Source organism: Gymnogyps californianus, chromosome 24, assembly GCF_018139145.2.
Source record: "Gymnogyps californianus isolate 813 chromosome 24, ASM1813914v2, whole genome shotgun sequence".
Lineage (NCBI taxonomy): Eukaryota > Metazoa > Chordata > Aves > Accipitriformes > Cathartidae > Gymnogyps > Gymnogyps californianus.
In genome coordinates, this window is record NC_059494.1 from 3,238,386 (window position 1) to 3,255,317 (window position 16,932).

The 16,932-nt window shown below is 40.5% G+C and overlaps 1 protein-coding gene across 3 annotated transcripts; it reads left to right on the forward strand.

Moving 5' to 3' along the window:
* Window positions 1–1,240: 1,240 nt before the first annotated feature.
* Window positions 1,241–15,326, forward strand: HNRNPM (heterogeneous nuclear ribonucleoprotein M). Of its 3 annotated transcripts, XM_050910428.1 has the most exons (14): window positions 1,308–1,361; window positions 1,447–1,540; window positions 4,067–4,264; window positions 4,615–4,768; window positions 5,847–5,896; window positions 6,202–6,262; window positions 8,283–8,384; window positions 8,971–9,015; window positions 9,419–9,493; window positions 9,977–10,075; window positions 12,865–12,918; window positions 13,564–13,646; window positions 13,953–14,004; window positions 14,893–15,326. In XM_050910428.1, the coding sequence occupies exons 2-14, from the start codon at window positions 1,463–1,465 to the stop codon at window positions 15,054–15,056; spliced, it is 1,215 nt and encodes a 404-aa protein (XP_050766385.1). In that variant the 5' UTR covers window positions 1,308–1,361; window positions 1,447–1,462; the 3' UTR covers window positions 15,057–15,326. The 3 variants fall into 3 exon arrangements, with proteins under 3 accessions (XP_050766384.1, XP_050766385.1, XP_050766383.1); XM_050910427.1 differs by having other exon boundaries at window positions 1,241–1,361; window positions 12,865–13,646; XM_050910426.1 differs by lacking the exons at window positions 1,308–1,361; window positions 8,283–8,384 and having other exon boundaries at window positions 12,865–13,646.
* The last annotated feature ends 1,606 nt before the right edge of the window (window positions 15,327–16,932 follow it).

Below are 16,932 nucleotides of genomic sequence, written 5' to 3' on the forward strand. Positions count from 1 at the left end.
AGTAGGCAGGCAGTGATCTCCTGGTCTCTTGGTTCAGTCTGACTCCCTTTTTGGAAGTTTGTCTTTAAATCCAGAGAAAAGCAAATAACTGTTCAAGTTCTGGACTATGGAGACAAGATTGCGTACTATGTAAAGTGAAGGAAACTTGTTCTTGCACACTTTCCCATGGATTTGGATTGCCTCACGTAATGAGTGGGTACTAAAGATCAAGGAAACTGATATTGTGGAAATAGCTGGCTTTTGAAGTGGAGGAAAATCAAGAACATATTTAACTGTTTTAAGACTTTACTGCATACCTGTAATTGTCCAGTTTTGTGGTCTAGAGAACATGGAGTGTTTCTGGGCTTTCTTATAAGGCAGAGGCTCCATACACGGTTGTTGATTGTTCTAAATTCCCATTGTTTTCTTGGCTTTTCTCCCTTGGTATATGTGTCGTCTGGAATCTGATTTGTAGTTGGTGAGGTAACATACGTGGAGCTCTTAATGGACGCTGAAGGAAAGTCAAGGGTAAGTGTTTGAGAGATTTCTTCTGTGGATTTTCTACATGACAAATGTAACTGTATGGTGGCGTGGAACGAAACGAAGTCAGGAAGGTAGAGAGTGTGTATGCTTAGTGGCTATAACATAGGATTGCTTAAAGCTTCTTTTGGGCTGGGGAGGAGGTGGGATGGGGCCTTGTAAATAGTGTTAGGGTGGTCTTCCACTGTGTTCAGTTGGTGTTGGCTGTTTGAATGACCCATGGACCCTAGCAGTATGTATAGTGGTACGGAATATTAATGTAATATTTGTGTTTTGGAAAACGTCACTGTAGTGGTTTGCTGAATTTGTAAGGCCAGTGTGCAAAAGCAGGTTCTGTAAACTACACTTCCTGTGCCAGTAAACAGAAGTCAATTCCTAAACGTAAATGTATATTGCCTTCCTAGGTACTTAAGTCCTTTAGTCCAGCGACAGTATCTTACAGAGGAAAAAACAGTAGGAGCACACTTAACTGTACTGAAGGATATGGATTTAGGGTGAGAGAATATGGCAAGGGTTTTGCTGTATGACAGAGAAGAACAGGTCACATGAAGCGTGTGGTATTTTTCTTGGAGAATCGGGACTTAGTTCTGTTTGTTACAACTTCAGAAACTACAGTTTAATCCTGTTAACGCATAAGAAATTATATGTTATGGAATTCGAGTATTGAAGGCTTTATTGGGTAAGATTACATTTATTTTCGCTATTAGGGCTAACTAATGTGATTTGACTTTAAAAAAAAAAAAGGTTTTTTGTGTGTTGTGCTTTTACTTACTTTATTTCTTCTTTCTTCCATCCTCTCCTCCCTGTTACTCGCCTGTGAAATCATCTCATCAGGGATGCGCGTAAGTTCACTTATGAATTTATAGCAAGAAATGAGGAAACTCTTAAAAAATAAGCAATTTTCTTAGATGTCTTGTATCCCCACAGTGTTGTTGAATTCAAGATGGAAGAAAGCATGAAAAAGGCTGCAGAGGTTTTGAACAAGCATAGTCTTGGTGGAAGACCATTGAAAGTGAAAGAAGTAAGACGTGCATCTGTTCTTTCAGTATGTTGAATTTGAAGGTGAAGGGGTAGTTCTTAGTCAAGATTTATGGCTGACTCATTTGCAGATAAGAATAATTGACAAAAGGCAGGACTTGTCAAATAGGATTAAAAAAAGACAGTCAACCTTTTTTTACTGTCAGCACGTACTGCTGAACTTGAGTTTGAACGTGATTATCAAGACTAAACTTGATTTAAAGAATAGGTGCTGATGGTAGCAATGCAGAACTCGGACAAAGCGAGAGTTTGGCTTTAACTGCAGGTATACTTTCTTGTTTAGTGATTTGAAGAAGAAACCTGCATAAGTGTTGTTTGTTCTTGACTGCCTTCCCTTTTAATTCTGCATCATAATGAATGTATTCTACAAACAATTCCATAGAATAAGCTGTTTTCTGAATACCTCAAAATCGAATTCCATTTTAATGGCTTTGCTATTGTCAACCAGTATGACATGCTCAACTGTACCATGAGTTAATTCTTAACCATTGACAAGTTTAAAGCTTTATTCCAGCAGTTTGGAACCTGTCACTGCATTGAAGGTTCAGTTGAACAAAAATAACAAGGAACTTAATTCAGTGGTAGCATTGACTCTTGGCCTTAGGGTATGTGAGCTATGTTCTTGGCTAAGCAGGCTTCATGTTCTGTTGTGCCCTGCCCACTTAATGGTGGGGGGTGAAAGACGTCTGCATGAGTGTAAGATAGAGAATATGTGCAGAAGGTCTTCCCTTGGTAACCTGCTGCTTGCTGTAGTCTGAGGAGTGCTTGGGAAGAAGGATGGGGACAGCAAGTGGCAGCACTTCTCAGATCTGGCAGATTTTGTAAGTAGCGTAATGAATTCTGGGGGCAGCAGCCTGCTTCTGGGTGCAAGCCATCTTCTGGCACCATTGACTTCTCACTACCCTTTAAAGGAAAGAAGAGGTGAAATGGAAGGTTAGAAAAACGTAGTTGCACCTGGAAGTCGTCAGGCACATCAGACTTTTGTAAGGGGCCCTTGGAAGAAAAAGCTATTGAGAGTGGGCCACGTCTGGGTCAGCGTTCCTGTTAATGATACACCATCAGTGCTGGAAGTCAGGCTGCCCTTTGGTATCAGTCCTTGAGAAGAGGTGGTTGTAATCTGCCCAACTCTTCATGAAACTGCTGTCATACTTGAATATTTCTGCCTGTATGACACAGAGAGAACAGAAATGATACTTGAAATCAGTGAAGAAGCATTTTACCAGTATTAGGGACTTTAGCAACATTTACCTCAGCCAAGTGCCCCGGTCTGACTCTGTGGAAGGAATTAAGTTATTGTGGATGACTGTTAGCATGGGTTTTGCCAACTGTCTGGTACATACCTCTCCGGGTTGGCTGGCTCACTGCTGAGGAGCATGAAGGCCCTCAAGTGACACAATAAAAATCCTGCGGCAGAGTAGATAAAGCTCTTTGCCTGATCAGAAGACTTTAGATTGTATGACAACCACTCCTGGCTTTCTGTTGGAGCTAATCTGGTTTTAAGCAATACCCTATTTTAACAGTGAAATAGGAAATTTAAATTGAGAAGTGACTTGTATTCACTTTAATGCGTTCTCCACCTCAGACTACTATCATTTTCTGTAGCTGAAATAATCATATGAAAGCTATCCTTTCTCCTGTTTTCAAAATGTGCTATTGTTTAGTCTTAAAATTCAGATCAAGATTCAAATTAACTCAAATAGCTTTTATTTTTAAAGCATCTGTGTATCTGACTAATTAATTCTATTTGACATTTCACGTTCTTCAGCAGTCTTGCAGTGCTGGTGCGTTTTGCTCACTGAATACAGTGTGATGTTTCCAACCTAAGTAACATAAGTTCACCTTGTATTGTGAAGGTGCTTACGTTCACTTTCAGTATAAAGTGAAGTGACAATAATTAATCTTATTTCCTTCCTTGAATTCTTCATCCTATGCTTCATGTTCTCTAGCATGTCCTAAAATCGTGAGATTTTGTAGTAATAGAGGGATACATTAAAAGGTTTTTTCGGGTTAGAAAGCCAGTGGGGGCGGGGGGAGGGAAAAGTGTTGCCCAAACCAATCTTCTTGAAATTTTACACATTGTATCTTGTCTTGTAAAGAAGTCCAAGTGCAAGGTAAATGAATTGTTGCACTGTTTTGAAGATGCCAAGACTAACTTGGCATTTGTCTTCCAAAACCTCTCCAATGCCATTCTGGGTTTATCAGTCTTTGGAATAGATGTAACTGTGAGGTTTATTGTTGGTATTGAATAACAGATAAACACTTTCAGAATCAGGGGAAATGCATGAGTAGGAATAACTTGCTAACTTGAAGGGTGCTGGCATGTTGGTTAAAAGAAAATAAATTAGTGGATGGCAATGGTATGTGAAGTAGTTGGCTGGAGACCTATAGGGAGCAGATAGCCCGGTATAAAGGGAAACCCCTTCTTTTGGCTGTTTTAGTCATGCCGCTAAATCCCCACGCACTTACTGGAGTACAGAGGGAACAGAGTATGTTGTTTTTGTTTTTGCAGGATCCTGATGGTGAGCATGCCAGGAGAGCAATGCAGAAGGTCATGGCAGCAGCTGGTGGAATGGGTATTGGTCCAGGCCCAGGCGGCCCCGGCATGATCAATATCCCGCCTAGTATACTCAACAATCCCAACATACCCAATGAGATCATTCATGCCTTACAGGCAGGGAGACTTGGAAGCACTGTCTTTGTTGCAAATGTAAGTGCTGTGTAATCCGTGAACAGAATATCTGGATCTTAACTGAGTTAAATCTAATGAATTAGAAGAAAAGCCTTAAGACTTTTCAGCTCCGTTCCAGTAAAACGGAGTAGTAACTTGTTCAAAGATGTATCCTATATGTTACAGTGTCTGTTAATTTGTGGTTTTGAACAAAGGCAAGAACGTTGCATTAAGCTCTGTAGCATTCCTTATGCTATTTAAATTTTATCCTATCTCTGAAGACTCTTTGTTTCTTAAGATTGCTGATATCGGGAAAGGAAATGTAAGAACACTAAAGCTGTTTTTTGATGGAAATCTTTCTCATACTTCCAATATCACTTGTCTTCCAGTTGGATTACAAGGTTGGTTGGAAGAAACTGAAAGAAGTGTTCAGCATGGCCGGTGTTGTGGTTCGGGCAGACATACTAGAAGATAAAGATGGCAAAAGTCGTGGGATTGGCACTGTCACTTTTGAGCAAGCTATAGAGGCTGTTCAGGCTATATGTATCCTTGAAGAGTAATGACGGTAAATAGTAGGCAAATAACTTGGTAAACAAAGCAGGATGAAAATATAAATTGTAGTATTACAAGTGAGGATATTGCCATGTCACAGAGCGTCAAGCCATTGCAGTGGATGGAAAGCGTAAGAAAAACTGAAAAAGAGGAAAAAAGTCCATCTTGAAGGAATTGTTGCTGTTTGCTCAGAATCTTTAACAAAGTGGATTCTCTTTGCCATGTGGATATATGTGTTTCTAGCCCAAATAGTAAATTTCTGTATCTAGGTTGTAGCCGGTATTAAAATGCAATTTCTGATAAAAGATTTGTCTTAAATTCCTGTGAAGGAGGAATGCAACAAATCCATTTGCAATGTAAGATGGCTTGACCTAGTGTGTTCCTCTGTTCCCTGTATCCTTACACTGTGCAAGCGGTGGCTTGCTACATAGCAATCTACAAAAAACAAACCAACCAACAACAAAGTACAGATACTGCTGTGCACGTGATCTCTCAACTTGTGGCTATGGTATGGAAAGGAGGAAAATGCTTCCCTCTTTCCCCTCCCAAAGTTTCTCTTTCTGTTTGAATGTTAATTCCATTCTGCATGTGCACCTAATAAGTTAAGCTTTGTGGGAGCAAGACTTAGACAAATTTCACATGATTTGCTAGCGTGGCATACTTCAAAATTTGGCTATTTGTTGATTTGGAAATGTTGAGAACTTTTGCATGTTTTCTCCTGTTTTAAATGGCTAAAGTTACTGATGAAACATTTAAACACCTAGGCTGGTTTGGAGTCATGTTTTGAGTGATCTCTTAATGAACTTAATCTTAACCAGAAGAGTATTTTTAACTCATGTTTTAATTTTACAAAGCCATTCTTTGAATATTCAGTTATTTGGATTTCAAAGCTTTTTAGTTTTGGAGAAGGCAGAAGGATTTTTGATAATCTGTGAACGATAGCTTAAGAAGCGACCTGGAGAGGTGTCGTTTTCTGACTGGGTTTTTGTACTCTGCATCAGATAGCTCTTAAAGCTTTAAGACTTGTGCGGTTCTAGCGCTTGAACAATGATCCTTAATGAAACAATAGCGATGTTTAATGGGCAGCTGCTGTTTGACAGACCGATGCATGTAAAAATGGTAAGTACATTCAAATTCTTACTGCTTTTTGAACTGGTAATTGTGCTCCTGATTTTGGATGATGTGTGGTTTCAAGGTTGGGGTGAAATACGGGGGGGGAAATGTGTGACTTGCCTAATTCCTAGTGATGTCAACTCGCACCATTGGGGAAGGTTAATTCTGATTATTTTGCTAAAAGACAATCATAAATACAGTGAAGATTGCTTTAGCTTTAAGTTTCTGTGTTTTAATTAAAAAAAAAAAAAAGAGGCAAGAAATAATTTCTTACTTTTCTCACAAACTTTAATGTATTGAATTGTGTTTAGGACGAACGAGCCTTTCCCAAAGGAGACTTCTTTCCTCCAGAGCGACCCCAACAACTTCCTCGTAAGTCTCTCCTGCATGACTGAACATGTTATGTTTTTTATTTTGCTGTTCAGCAACTGGGGCCCGATCCCAGCCCCAGTAAGACTCTGGTTCAGACTTTGGAAAGCTGGGATCCAAATGGTCTGAATAATATCAAAGGGGGAAACAGTAAAGAGCAGCTGCTCAGTCTTGTCTGTCTTTTTTTTTTTTTTTTTTTTTTTTTGGATACTTCTTTCAGCTCATAGCTAGAAGCTTGTCTTAAAACAGTATCCCATTCACGTTCTCAAGGCTTCCAAATCTCTCAATTGCAATTCAAAGACCCCAATGCCTTGTAAAACCACTGTTAATAGTGGGATTTAATGGAAACGTAATTAATCAGTCAGTAGGGAAAAGTGTGCCTCCTTTTACATGATGGTATTCTGGGTATCTACTGTTTTTCCTTCAGTTGAAAGGGCTGAATTGAGGACCTGAGAATCTTCCAGGTCTTCAGGTTTCTAAAGGGGATCTTACCAATGTAGATAAATATCTGAAGGGAGGGTATAAAGAAGAGGGAGCCAGGCTCTTTTCAGTGGTGCCCAGTGACAGGGCCAGAGGCAGTAAGCATAAACCGAACCATAGGAGACTCTATCTGAATATAAGGAAACGTTACTGTGAGGGTGACTGAGTACTGGAACAGCAGGTTGCCCAGAGAGCCTGTGGAGTCTCCATCCTTGGAGATATTCAGAAGCTGTGTGGATATGGTCCTGGGTAACCAGCTCTAGGTGACCCTGCTTGAGCCAGTGGGATTGGAGCAGATGACCTCCAGAGGTCCCTTCCAACCTCAACTGTGCTGTGATAAGATACTGAAAGTATTAAACAGGAAGAGTCTGCATTGGAAGGGAAGAGCTAGAGGCAGGAGAACAGAGGCTTAATTTATTTAAATACAGCAAAAATGTAAAGTGTGGCTGTTAACGTAATTCTGTTAATTCAGCCAGTTGCTGTTTTCTTAGGCATAGGAACCAAACCTGTTGTGTGCTGCTAACTTGCACAATTTTAGTGATCGTCAATCAATCCATCCCTTAATTAGTTCAGTTTTCTGTGTATCTGTCAAAGCCTTATTCAGCAGCAGTATCATTCATGGGTTTTTATTGCTGCCTTGACGTTCTGTAGTGGTATACCTCTTTTTCAAGAGAAAGTCATTGGGTTCCAATTTAATTATCTGTGTATAAAACTCAACAAATATCAGTGGAAGCCTGTTTCTTGGCCTTTATTGGGGCGGGGAAGGGATATCTTGTGTTGTTTTAAAACAAGAGTCAACACCTCCTGTGTTTATTATGCTGAGCTGTAAATGAGGAAGTCCTCATAGGCAAAGAATGCCATTAAGCTGTTGTTTGATGCAAGTGCAAGCAGAGAACTCTTTCTTTCTGATTAACCATAAGGAAAATATGAGGGCTTTTTCTTCTTTCTTTGGACTGGGGAATCCTTAATTCATTTGGGTACAGGAAGATTCAAAATTATGCCTGGGAATGATATACTTTTGTTTGCTCAGAGAAGAGGCTGGCTGTGTGCTCTGAATTCTATAGGTGGCTATCATAATGATAGGTTGAACTTTGTGGTTAAATTCTTACCTACAAGGGAAGAACCTTGGCAAAGGTGGAAATAAGCCATTTGTCAATCAAGGGTAATATTGTGCAAAGGTTAGAAGATCTTTATACTAAATTGCCCACTCTATTCTCCTTAGATTGAGGAGTTGCACAAAATAAGCAGTGTTCTAGCCAGTTATTTTTCAGGAGTCAGCTTAAAACCAACCAACCAAGCAAGTTTTCTCAGTAGTGAGATGGAAAATGGATTATGAGAAAAAAATATTTGAGATAGTTTTTAGTATATTTCAAGACACATCTACTCTGGATTTACTATACACTTTCATGCTTTAAGTACACACCCCAAAGCGGGAACACAGCAAGCTTTTTGGAGAATGAAAGTCAATTACTTAAGAATAAAACTTGCTGTTTTGTCAAACTATGGAAAGAAGGCTTTTTTGATATCTGAATATTTTCTTCAGATGGTCTTGGTGGTATTGGCATGGGATTAGGACCTGGAGGTCAACCTATTGATGCAAATCATTTAAACAAAGGCATGGGAATGGGCAACATGGGACCTGGAGGTAAGAAGATTACTCCTATGCTTTTGTTTCATGAGAGCTTTAAGCTATGTAGAAGGTAGATAGCTTTGTTTTACCTACACAAAAAGCTGAAGTGTATTAGGAGTGTTAAAGCCAAATGAGTTTTTGTTGAGCTAAGTAATGAGCTTGATAATGGAAACTTGAATTTAACCAACTGCTCCATTTTTTTTCACTGTGGTCAAGGCACAGCTCTCATTTTCTGACTCTTGAGCATGAGCAGCAGACACTGCAAATATACCTTAAACTTTTAAAACCATCTGTCACTTTTAACACTTATTAGTGGGCTTGCAAATCTTTGTTTAGGATATGTTTAAATAGCACAAGTTTTAAAGAGCCACCTAAAAAGTAGCACACATTCAGCTTTCAATTTATAAATGCCAATGGGTTTTTCCCCTTTGCTGCTTTATTTTCTGAGAAGGAATGTTGCAATCTACTCAGAGTTATCACATGTAAGCTTTTCAGTCCAAACAGTGGACATGTTGTATGGTCTCTATTTCTACAGCCAGTCTAATGGCTGAACTTTTGTAGAATTACATCTGCTATATAAAGCTTTCTCTTTTATTTTGAGGAATGGGAATGGAAGGCATGGGCTTTGGAATGAATAAAATGGGAGGTAAGCTGTGTTTTTTGACATGTATATAGCTTGGGCTTTCTGAAAGTCGTGTAAACTTAGCCATATATGTCTAGCAGGCATTTGTGTTCTTTGAAATCGTCACCAATTTAGTAATAACTTGTTACTTTTTGAGTATTAATAAAACGGCTGTAGGTGTATGGGGAAGGGTTAATACCTCAGATCACACATGACCAATGTTTTTGTCATGTGACTTGTTAAAACTGCCCTTGGTTTAGGAGATATGGTGTGACCAAATTCTGACCAAATCTTGTTTTGTGAATCCATGATACCGAGTTGTCTTGGTGCCTGTGGAAATGTTCTGGGAAAGCAGCTTGTGTGGGTGAAGTGTGGTGTTAAGTTGAAAGCCATTGCTAAAGAATCCCTGAAAAATACTTTCTTTTAGGAATGGAAGGTCCTTTTGGTGGCATGGAAAACATTGGTCGCTTCCCAGCTGGAATGAACATGGGCAGAATGAGTGGTAGGCATTAGTTTTTTTTTTTGTATATCCGACTCCTGACTTGTGTTCTCTGAAAGTGTAACGTTGGAGAGACTCTCTAGAGTGGTCATTTCCCTCTTCTCAGCTTTTATTGGACAAAACTTAAAGCTTACAGCTGACATGGTGTTCACAAGTCACTCATGGCCTCTGAGCTGCAGAAAACAAGTGATGCGTTGAGGTTGTCTTGAAGGACTACTTTAGAAAGAGAGAAACTGTGCTCTATCTGTAGTCACCAGAAAGACTTCTCCAGAGCAGAGTGGCTGCCTCAACTGTGTTTGTCCATATTGAGATGAGTCCTGCTTTTTGTTGGTTTTTTTGGTCTCAGTTAGACATGATAAAATGATCAGGAGAACATAAGACAAAACTTGCATTGCTGTTAATCTTTAAAAATTACGCCTGTATTAAAACGTTCTTTTGGGAGTCACTTAGACACCCTGAAGAACATACCAAACTTAATCTTTTCAGAGATGGATCGTGCCATGGGTGGAGGATTTGAAAGAGAATTTGGAAGAAATGAAATGGGAATGTCTCGTAGTTTTGGAGAGACCTTGGAGAGAGGAATAGGTAAGTACACTGTTAGTACTTTTACTACCTGCTTTCCATCCCTGAACTGTACGTAAAAATTGTGCGTGTTTTGTTATAACAAAACAGACTATATTTTATATATGTGCTGTAATAGTTTGGTTTTGATCAAACTCCTAAGAGCTGTACAGAAGGCAGATGGATACACTAGTAGTGATCTGTGGGGCTGTGTAATTGAATTTCAGATGTGACAGGAAACCTGACAGTCTTAATACACTGCCTTGTATCTTGAAACTTCATGCTAAACTTCCATATATGTGCGTGGCAAAGAGGAAGGTTCTGAATGATGCATGACCCAATCCTGTCACTAAAACGGAGTCTGCGGCCTAGACAGTAGGGAGGAAGAATATGGTGAAACTTTAATTTCCTTCCCTTCCTCCCAGACGTTTTAGGAATCTGGTATAGACTCACACGTCAGATGATTGAAGAGAATGCCTTACTGTGCAACTCATGCAGCACTAAAGTTAGTGTTCTTCTGTTGGTCTTTCCTTTTGAACCCTAGTGGGAAAAGGAAGACTATCAATATAGCAAATAACTTGGTGTAAAATATTACTTGAACTGAGCACGGATAGTGCAGTGCTGTTGTGTCTGTAGCAGCTTTGAGATGGCAAAAGGTATTAATCGTGCTTCGTGGAAAGATTTGGAACTTGAACATTTGTAATGTCTTCTGTGAGCATCTGTTCTGTGTGTGTACAGCTCGATTCAGCTGGTTCCTGAGACTGCTCTGTTATTGCTGTGCTCTGTTACTTTGATATAACTTAATTTTTAAAGAAAGTGAAATGCAGTACACAGTTGCTGATACAACTCAGGTGACTCTTTATAGAAGTGGATCTTGTATGCAAGCAAAGGTGATCCTTTTTATGAGTCATTTAAAAAAAAAAAACAAACCAAAGGCACAAAAATATCCTTACCTTAAAATTGAGGTTGCAAAGCAAATACAGCCTTCAAAAAACTCAAAGCTCTTAAAGCAGCAATTCATTTATGGTAACTCACTGCTTTTTTTAATACACACATATATATATATATATGTAGCATAATGTAATAAAAAATAGTTTGAGGGAGATAATCTTTAAAGAGGTAAGCAATACTATGCATTAAACACTTCTGAGAAAAGATTACTGGAAGACTAGGAAAAAAAATATTTTTAGACTGTCAGCTTTGCTGGCAGTTGTCCATTTTTTAAATGCTACTGGTAAGATACTAAATTTTTTTCAGTGAAAACAAAGTCCTGCTCCTTCCTGCTGCCTGTGTAATATTTAGCTTCCTAGCGAGTTGCCCAGTGACTCTCTGGAAATACTGGACTGTTTCAGTAATGAAGTACTCAAAACGGCAGAATTGCTGAAACAAAGCTGAACCCAAATATCTCAAAGTAGGCAGACCTGCCCCACTTCCCAATATACAGAATTAATTTTATTTGCTTAATGACTGAATGACAACATTTAATAACCAAGAGTTGGCTCTGCCTGCCTGCCTGCACAGGATTAGCCCTTTTCTGTGAGACTCTAAAAACAAATGCACGACGTTACTGGCTTTCAGCTGAAGAAATACTAAATGTTTATTGCTGTTGTTTCTTCATTTAAAAAAAAAAAAAGCCAACTTGCTTGCACAAGTACAAATGTCCCGTAACCCAAATCCATTCTGTGTTGTTTAAGGTACTACTGAAGCTCGAAATACTGAAGCAGGATGAGTGCTGTTCGTAAATGTGGTTGCTTCAGTTTTCTTGAGCATAGGCTCATCTTAGGGTTACGTATCTTGTTTCTCTTCATTAAATATACGTAGATAATTTAAGTATGCACTTTCTTCAAGGCTTTTTCCCCTCAAATAGGAGTCAAACTCAACATGATTTTTTTTTTTACAGTGCTAAACTTCATTTGATTAGATAAGCTAAGATCCTTTGTACAACAGCAAAATGGCCTGAACTATAGGGGAGTGATCCTTTTACTGCAGGAACTCAAAGACTGTAGCAGAGTCAGGACAACTCAGTCGAGATTTGATGTAGCAGATATAGAAACCCTATTCTTGCTTGTGTTTTATGGCACAGGCAAGCTTTTTATATTTCCTTCCACATTAAAAGGCCAAGTGTGCTTTGTGACTTTATAATGGTCATTCCGCTGTGGTTCTTGTGTGCAACTTGCTTTTTTTTTCCCCTGGAGTTCTGGCGATAAGAGGGCTCTTAGGTTTGGGCAAGCTTTTCTTGTAGAAGTCTCTCCCTGGCTTGGCAGAAGCAATCTTTGAGTTGCGTGGCAAGGATGATGGGATTTCATTCCTCTTCCAAGCAATCTTTATTTGAACTGTAATTTCAGTTACTAAATTACTACTCTTGCTGTGTAATTCCCAGTGTACTGCACAGGACAGCTAGCAGCTAAGATTATATATAAAAATACTGCTTTTGCCACTTGATCTTCTCCTAGGTTTGCATATGCCTTCAAAATTTTCTCCTTTGTTTTTTTTGGAAGGCTTTCTTTGTGCATACAGAAGTTAAGCTCCTTAGCGAAGGGATAAACTTTTCTCCATCCCAGCTATAGTATGCAGTCTGAGATGACTGCTCCCCTAAATCATGCGCCGTAGTCATGATGGTCTGCGTAATCAACAGCAGTACTCTTCTTACCATCTAAAATAAAACTTTGCTTCGTGTTCTGCAGCAACAGAGCGCACAGCTTGCAGTCGCTCTTCTGAGTAATGATAGAACTTCAAGCATTTCAGTAGTGTAAGCATGCATTAGGTTTTTTTGTCCCTGTATGATGACTGATAATCTGTGTGTTGTGTTCCAGGTGGTGGAAATGCCAGCATTCCTGGGATTGAGAGGATGGCACCTGGCATTGATCGTATGGGCTCGGGAATAGAAAGAATACCTTCCGGGATGGGGCATGGGATGGAGAGAGTAGGGTCAGAAATAGACAGGATGGGTCTTGTTTTAGATCGCATGAGCTCCAACGTGGAGCGAATGGGTTCAGGAATTGATCGAATGGCCCCTCTGGGCATAGATCACATCGCTCCTAACATTGAGAGGATGGGCCCAGCTATTGAGAGAATGGGTTCTGGCATAGAAAGAATGGGTTCTGGAATAGGCTTTGGTATCGAGAGAATGGGTGCTGCCATCGACCGCGTTGGCACCACTATGGACAGAATGGGATCAGGCGTAGAACGTATGGGTTCTGGCATGGATAGAATGGGTATAGGTATGGAGCGTATGGTCCCTGCTGGAATGGGAACTGGAATGGGTCAGGTGATAGAGAGAATGCCAGCTGGTTTGGATCGCATAGGTGCCACTCCTATGGAAAGAATAGGAATAGATCGTATGGGTGCTGCTAGCATGGAGAGAATGGGCTTGGAGCGCATTGGAGCCACTAATATGGAAAGAATGGGTCCTGCTATGGGACAGGGCATGGGAGCAGGCATAGATCGAATGGGACTTGCAATGGGAAGCAATTTTGAAAGAACAATGGACATGGAACGTGGAAACTTTGCAGGCAATTTTGCAGGCTCCCTTGGAGGAACTGGAGGACCTGCAGCTGGGGTGGCCAGAAAAGCCTGTCAGATATTTGTGAGAAATGTGAGTAGCCTTCTTCCTACCTCTCCTTCACAGATCATGAAATTAATTGGTACTGACGTGTTGATCTCAGCTGTGCTCGGTTGACTTCAGTCAGAATATCTAATATTGGATGCTGCCAAAGGTGGAGTTAGGTAGGCTTTTGTGAGTTGAAGCCATTTCCTTAACAGGAGCAGAGCTCTCTGCATCTGTAAATGCAGATGCTGAACAATGGCTGTCCCAGGATGGAAAACGTGTTTTGAAGAGTTGGCAGCGCTTGCAAGGTGTTCAGCAGATCCTCAGTAATGGTCTGTTCTTCTCTTTTCACAGCTGCCTTTTGATTTTACATGGAAAATGCTGAAAGATAAATTTAATGAATGTGGTAAGTTACTTTGTCACTGGTAATTACTCTGAGAATTGAATATGAATTAAACAGTAACTACTGGCTCTCTCTGTCCCTGACACTAGTATCTTAACTAAAATTTCACTCAGACTTAGTGAAATACTAGGTCTTAACGTTGACAAGTGTTGTGAGGATGTTTACCATCCCTGCGATACCGGCAAGAGTTCTGCAGTGTTGAAAAGAAATAAATGCCTGGCCAGTTGATAACGCAGTTAACACCTGCTGTTTCTAAGCATTGGTACCCTTCTCCGTCTCAGGGGCTGGGTTTATCATGTGGATAGCCTCTTTGTAGTTGCAGAAAGAGATAGAAATAGAGATACGGAAGTCCTGAGAACTGCTGAAAAGCACCTGAACGGATTCTTTATGTATAAATGAACATAGTTGTCTGGGAAAACTGTGCTTAAAAATAATTGAAAAAATTCTGAATGCAGCTACTGACTGTTGAGGTGTGCTGTTCGGCTTCAGGGAGTTTTTTCATGGCAGCGGTTGCTGTGCCCAGACCTTGCTCCCTGACATCTAGTGCATGTCTGATGGCAAAACCAAGTCCCAGCCTCGTCAGTTATGAGGTGAAGTGAGCGTTGACAAGTTGGACAGGGCTTGTTAGCTTGTGCCTTGCGCCATTCATCTACTTCTGATGCTGCTGCTTGAGTGAGAGTTGAGAGAACCAGTTTGAATTAATTCATCTCTTAAACTGAGAACACTTCTTTAAAACAATGACTTGGTAAAGTTGTCCTGCAGCTTTAAGTTTCAAAGAAATGCTAGCTTCTCAAGGTATACTTTCTGTGGCTTAAGGCAGAGAACTATGATTTGATAGAGAGTTACGTGGTACCTGCTAGGTTGAACAAGACCTTTTCTTTTCTTTTTAAGGTCATGTGCTGTATGCTGATATCAAGATGGAGAATGGGAAGTCTAAAGGATGTGGTGTGGTTAGATTTGAGTCCCCAGAAGTAGCTGAGCGAGCCTGCCGTATGATGAATGGGATACAGCTTCGTGGGAGGGAGATCGATGTGCGAATTGATAGAAATGCTTAAGTAGTTGCCTTTTTAACACTGATACCAGATTTTTGACTTTGTATTTTTTCTTGTTAACCATTTTAATTTGACTGGATGTAAAGGTGTTAAAACAATTCAGTTGCTTTCTGGAGTAATTTTAATTACTTTTTTAACAAATGGATTTCCATTTTACTGTTTTTTGCATTGAAACTGCAATGTGCACAATCTTTTTTTGTAGTTGTGGCATCTTGTTGACATTACAGATGTAAACAGTATGACTTTGATAATAAATGCAAGTTAAAGATTTCAGTCACAGCATCCGTTACTGGCAGCACATCCTATGCTTGCAAAAATATCTGTAAACTGAGCTCAGTAAACTAGCATTTGTATTCTCTTGTGAAGTGTCAAGAAAGAATGTTCCTCTTGGTTGTCAGTTTATGACAGTATGAATCGGACTTTAAAATGATGCATTTGCGCATTCGCATTAGTGTTTGAATGTCTTCGGGGTGCAGGGGACTTCCCTTTCCTGTATTCAGACCTAATCGATGACCACTCTTAGCAAAAGGCTGGTAGCTTGATTTTTCTCCAGTGGCAATGCTGATTTAAAAAAAAAAAAAAAAAATCAATAAAATATCCTCTACCTTCAGTTGTGTCAGTGCCATTCTGAAGGCCTGAACTGAAAATGGATTTAAAAACATCGTGGGTTTTTTTTTTTTTCCCCCCTAATGTGGAGCATTTCAGTGGGGGCCGTGCACGCAGTTGTATCGGTTCTAGTCAGGGGTGAGGTGCAGCAGGTGAAGGGCAGAAGGTGGGATATTTCGCCTTCTCCTGCAACAAACATAGTTTTAATAACACAAATTGAAAGTGATTATTTTTGAGTGGGAATTCTTGTGGCAGGAGAGCTGAAGCGTTATGCCGAAGACAGGATTTCTTGCCCTTGCCTCAGTGTGAGAGCTGCGTGGCCTCCAAAGTTAAATTCTTCTTACAGTAATGGGAAATGAAAAGACATTCTCACTGTGGGCTTGATTCTGTCAGCAGGACTTCGCTGGCTCGGAGGCGGTGGTACCGATTGCCTCTCGATCATCTCTCTCATTGAGATATATCAATATCCTCTCGATGATGCTGAGCAAATGAGGAGTGAGGACCACAGCTCTTAAAATTCATCAACAGGCTTTGTTGCACAAAGCTGTCATCCACACTGTATCCCATCAGAAAGCTGTTTGAAGTGTAATCAACTGTAATTATTAAGCTAAAGCTTATCCGATGTGTCTTTTGTGCATGGTCACCTGATGGTGTCTGTACTGTGCTTTACGACACTACTGAGTTGTGCTGCAAGAGCCGGAGTGGGGTCGGAGGTCCTAAATGTGGAAAATCTGCTTGAATGAGGTGCTCTAACCATTTTTAGAGCTGCTATATAGGAAAAAAAAAACCTGTCACAACTTGATCTTGGTCTCAAGCCTTTCTCCCCTCCACCCTCCTCCCCGTAAGCTTCAAGATAGCATGCTCTCAAGAACGCCCTCTGCGTGCTTCACACCGCCGAGGTTTAGTTTCACCTTTGCTTTCTCAATCAGGAAAATCTCACGTGAGAGGTTCCTGCCCTTTCCAACAGCCCCGACTCTTGCCCCTCGGTTACACCGATGGAAGTACTTGTGTGATGGAACTACTACTCGGTTGTAGTTCGCCCCTTTTTTTTTAATTACAGTTCATTAAGGAAGTTTTTCTTTGGCACAGCTGTGCCGGCAAAAGGCAGACTGAAGCAGGGAAGTGTAGGAACCTCACGCCAGCCTTGCTGTTGCAGAAAATGGAGCCGTGAGCCGTGTTTGAGCGGGCATGCTGGCTGCAGCGCCAGCTGCCGCAAGGAGAGCAGGAGGAACGCTTGCTGCAAAGTCCTTGTGGGGGGGGAGTGCTGCTGTGC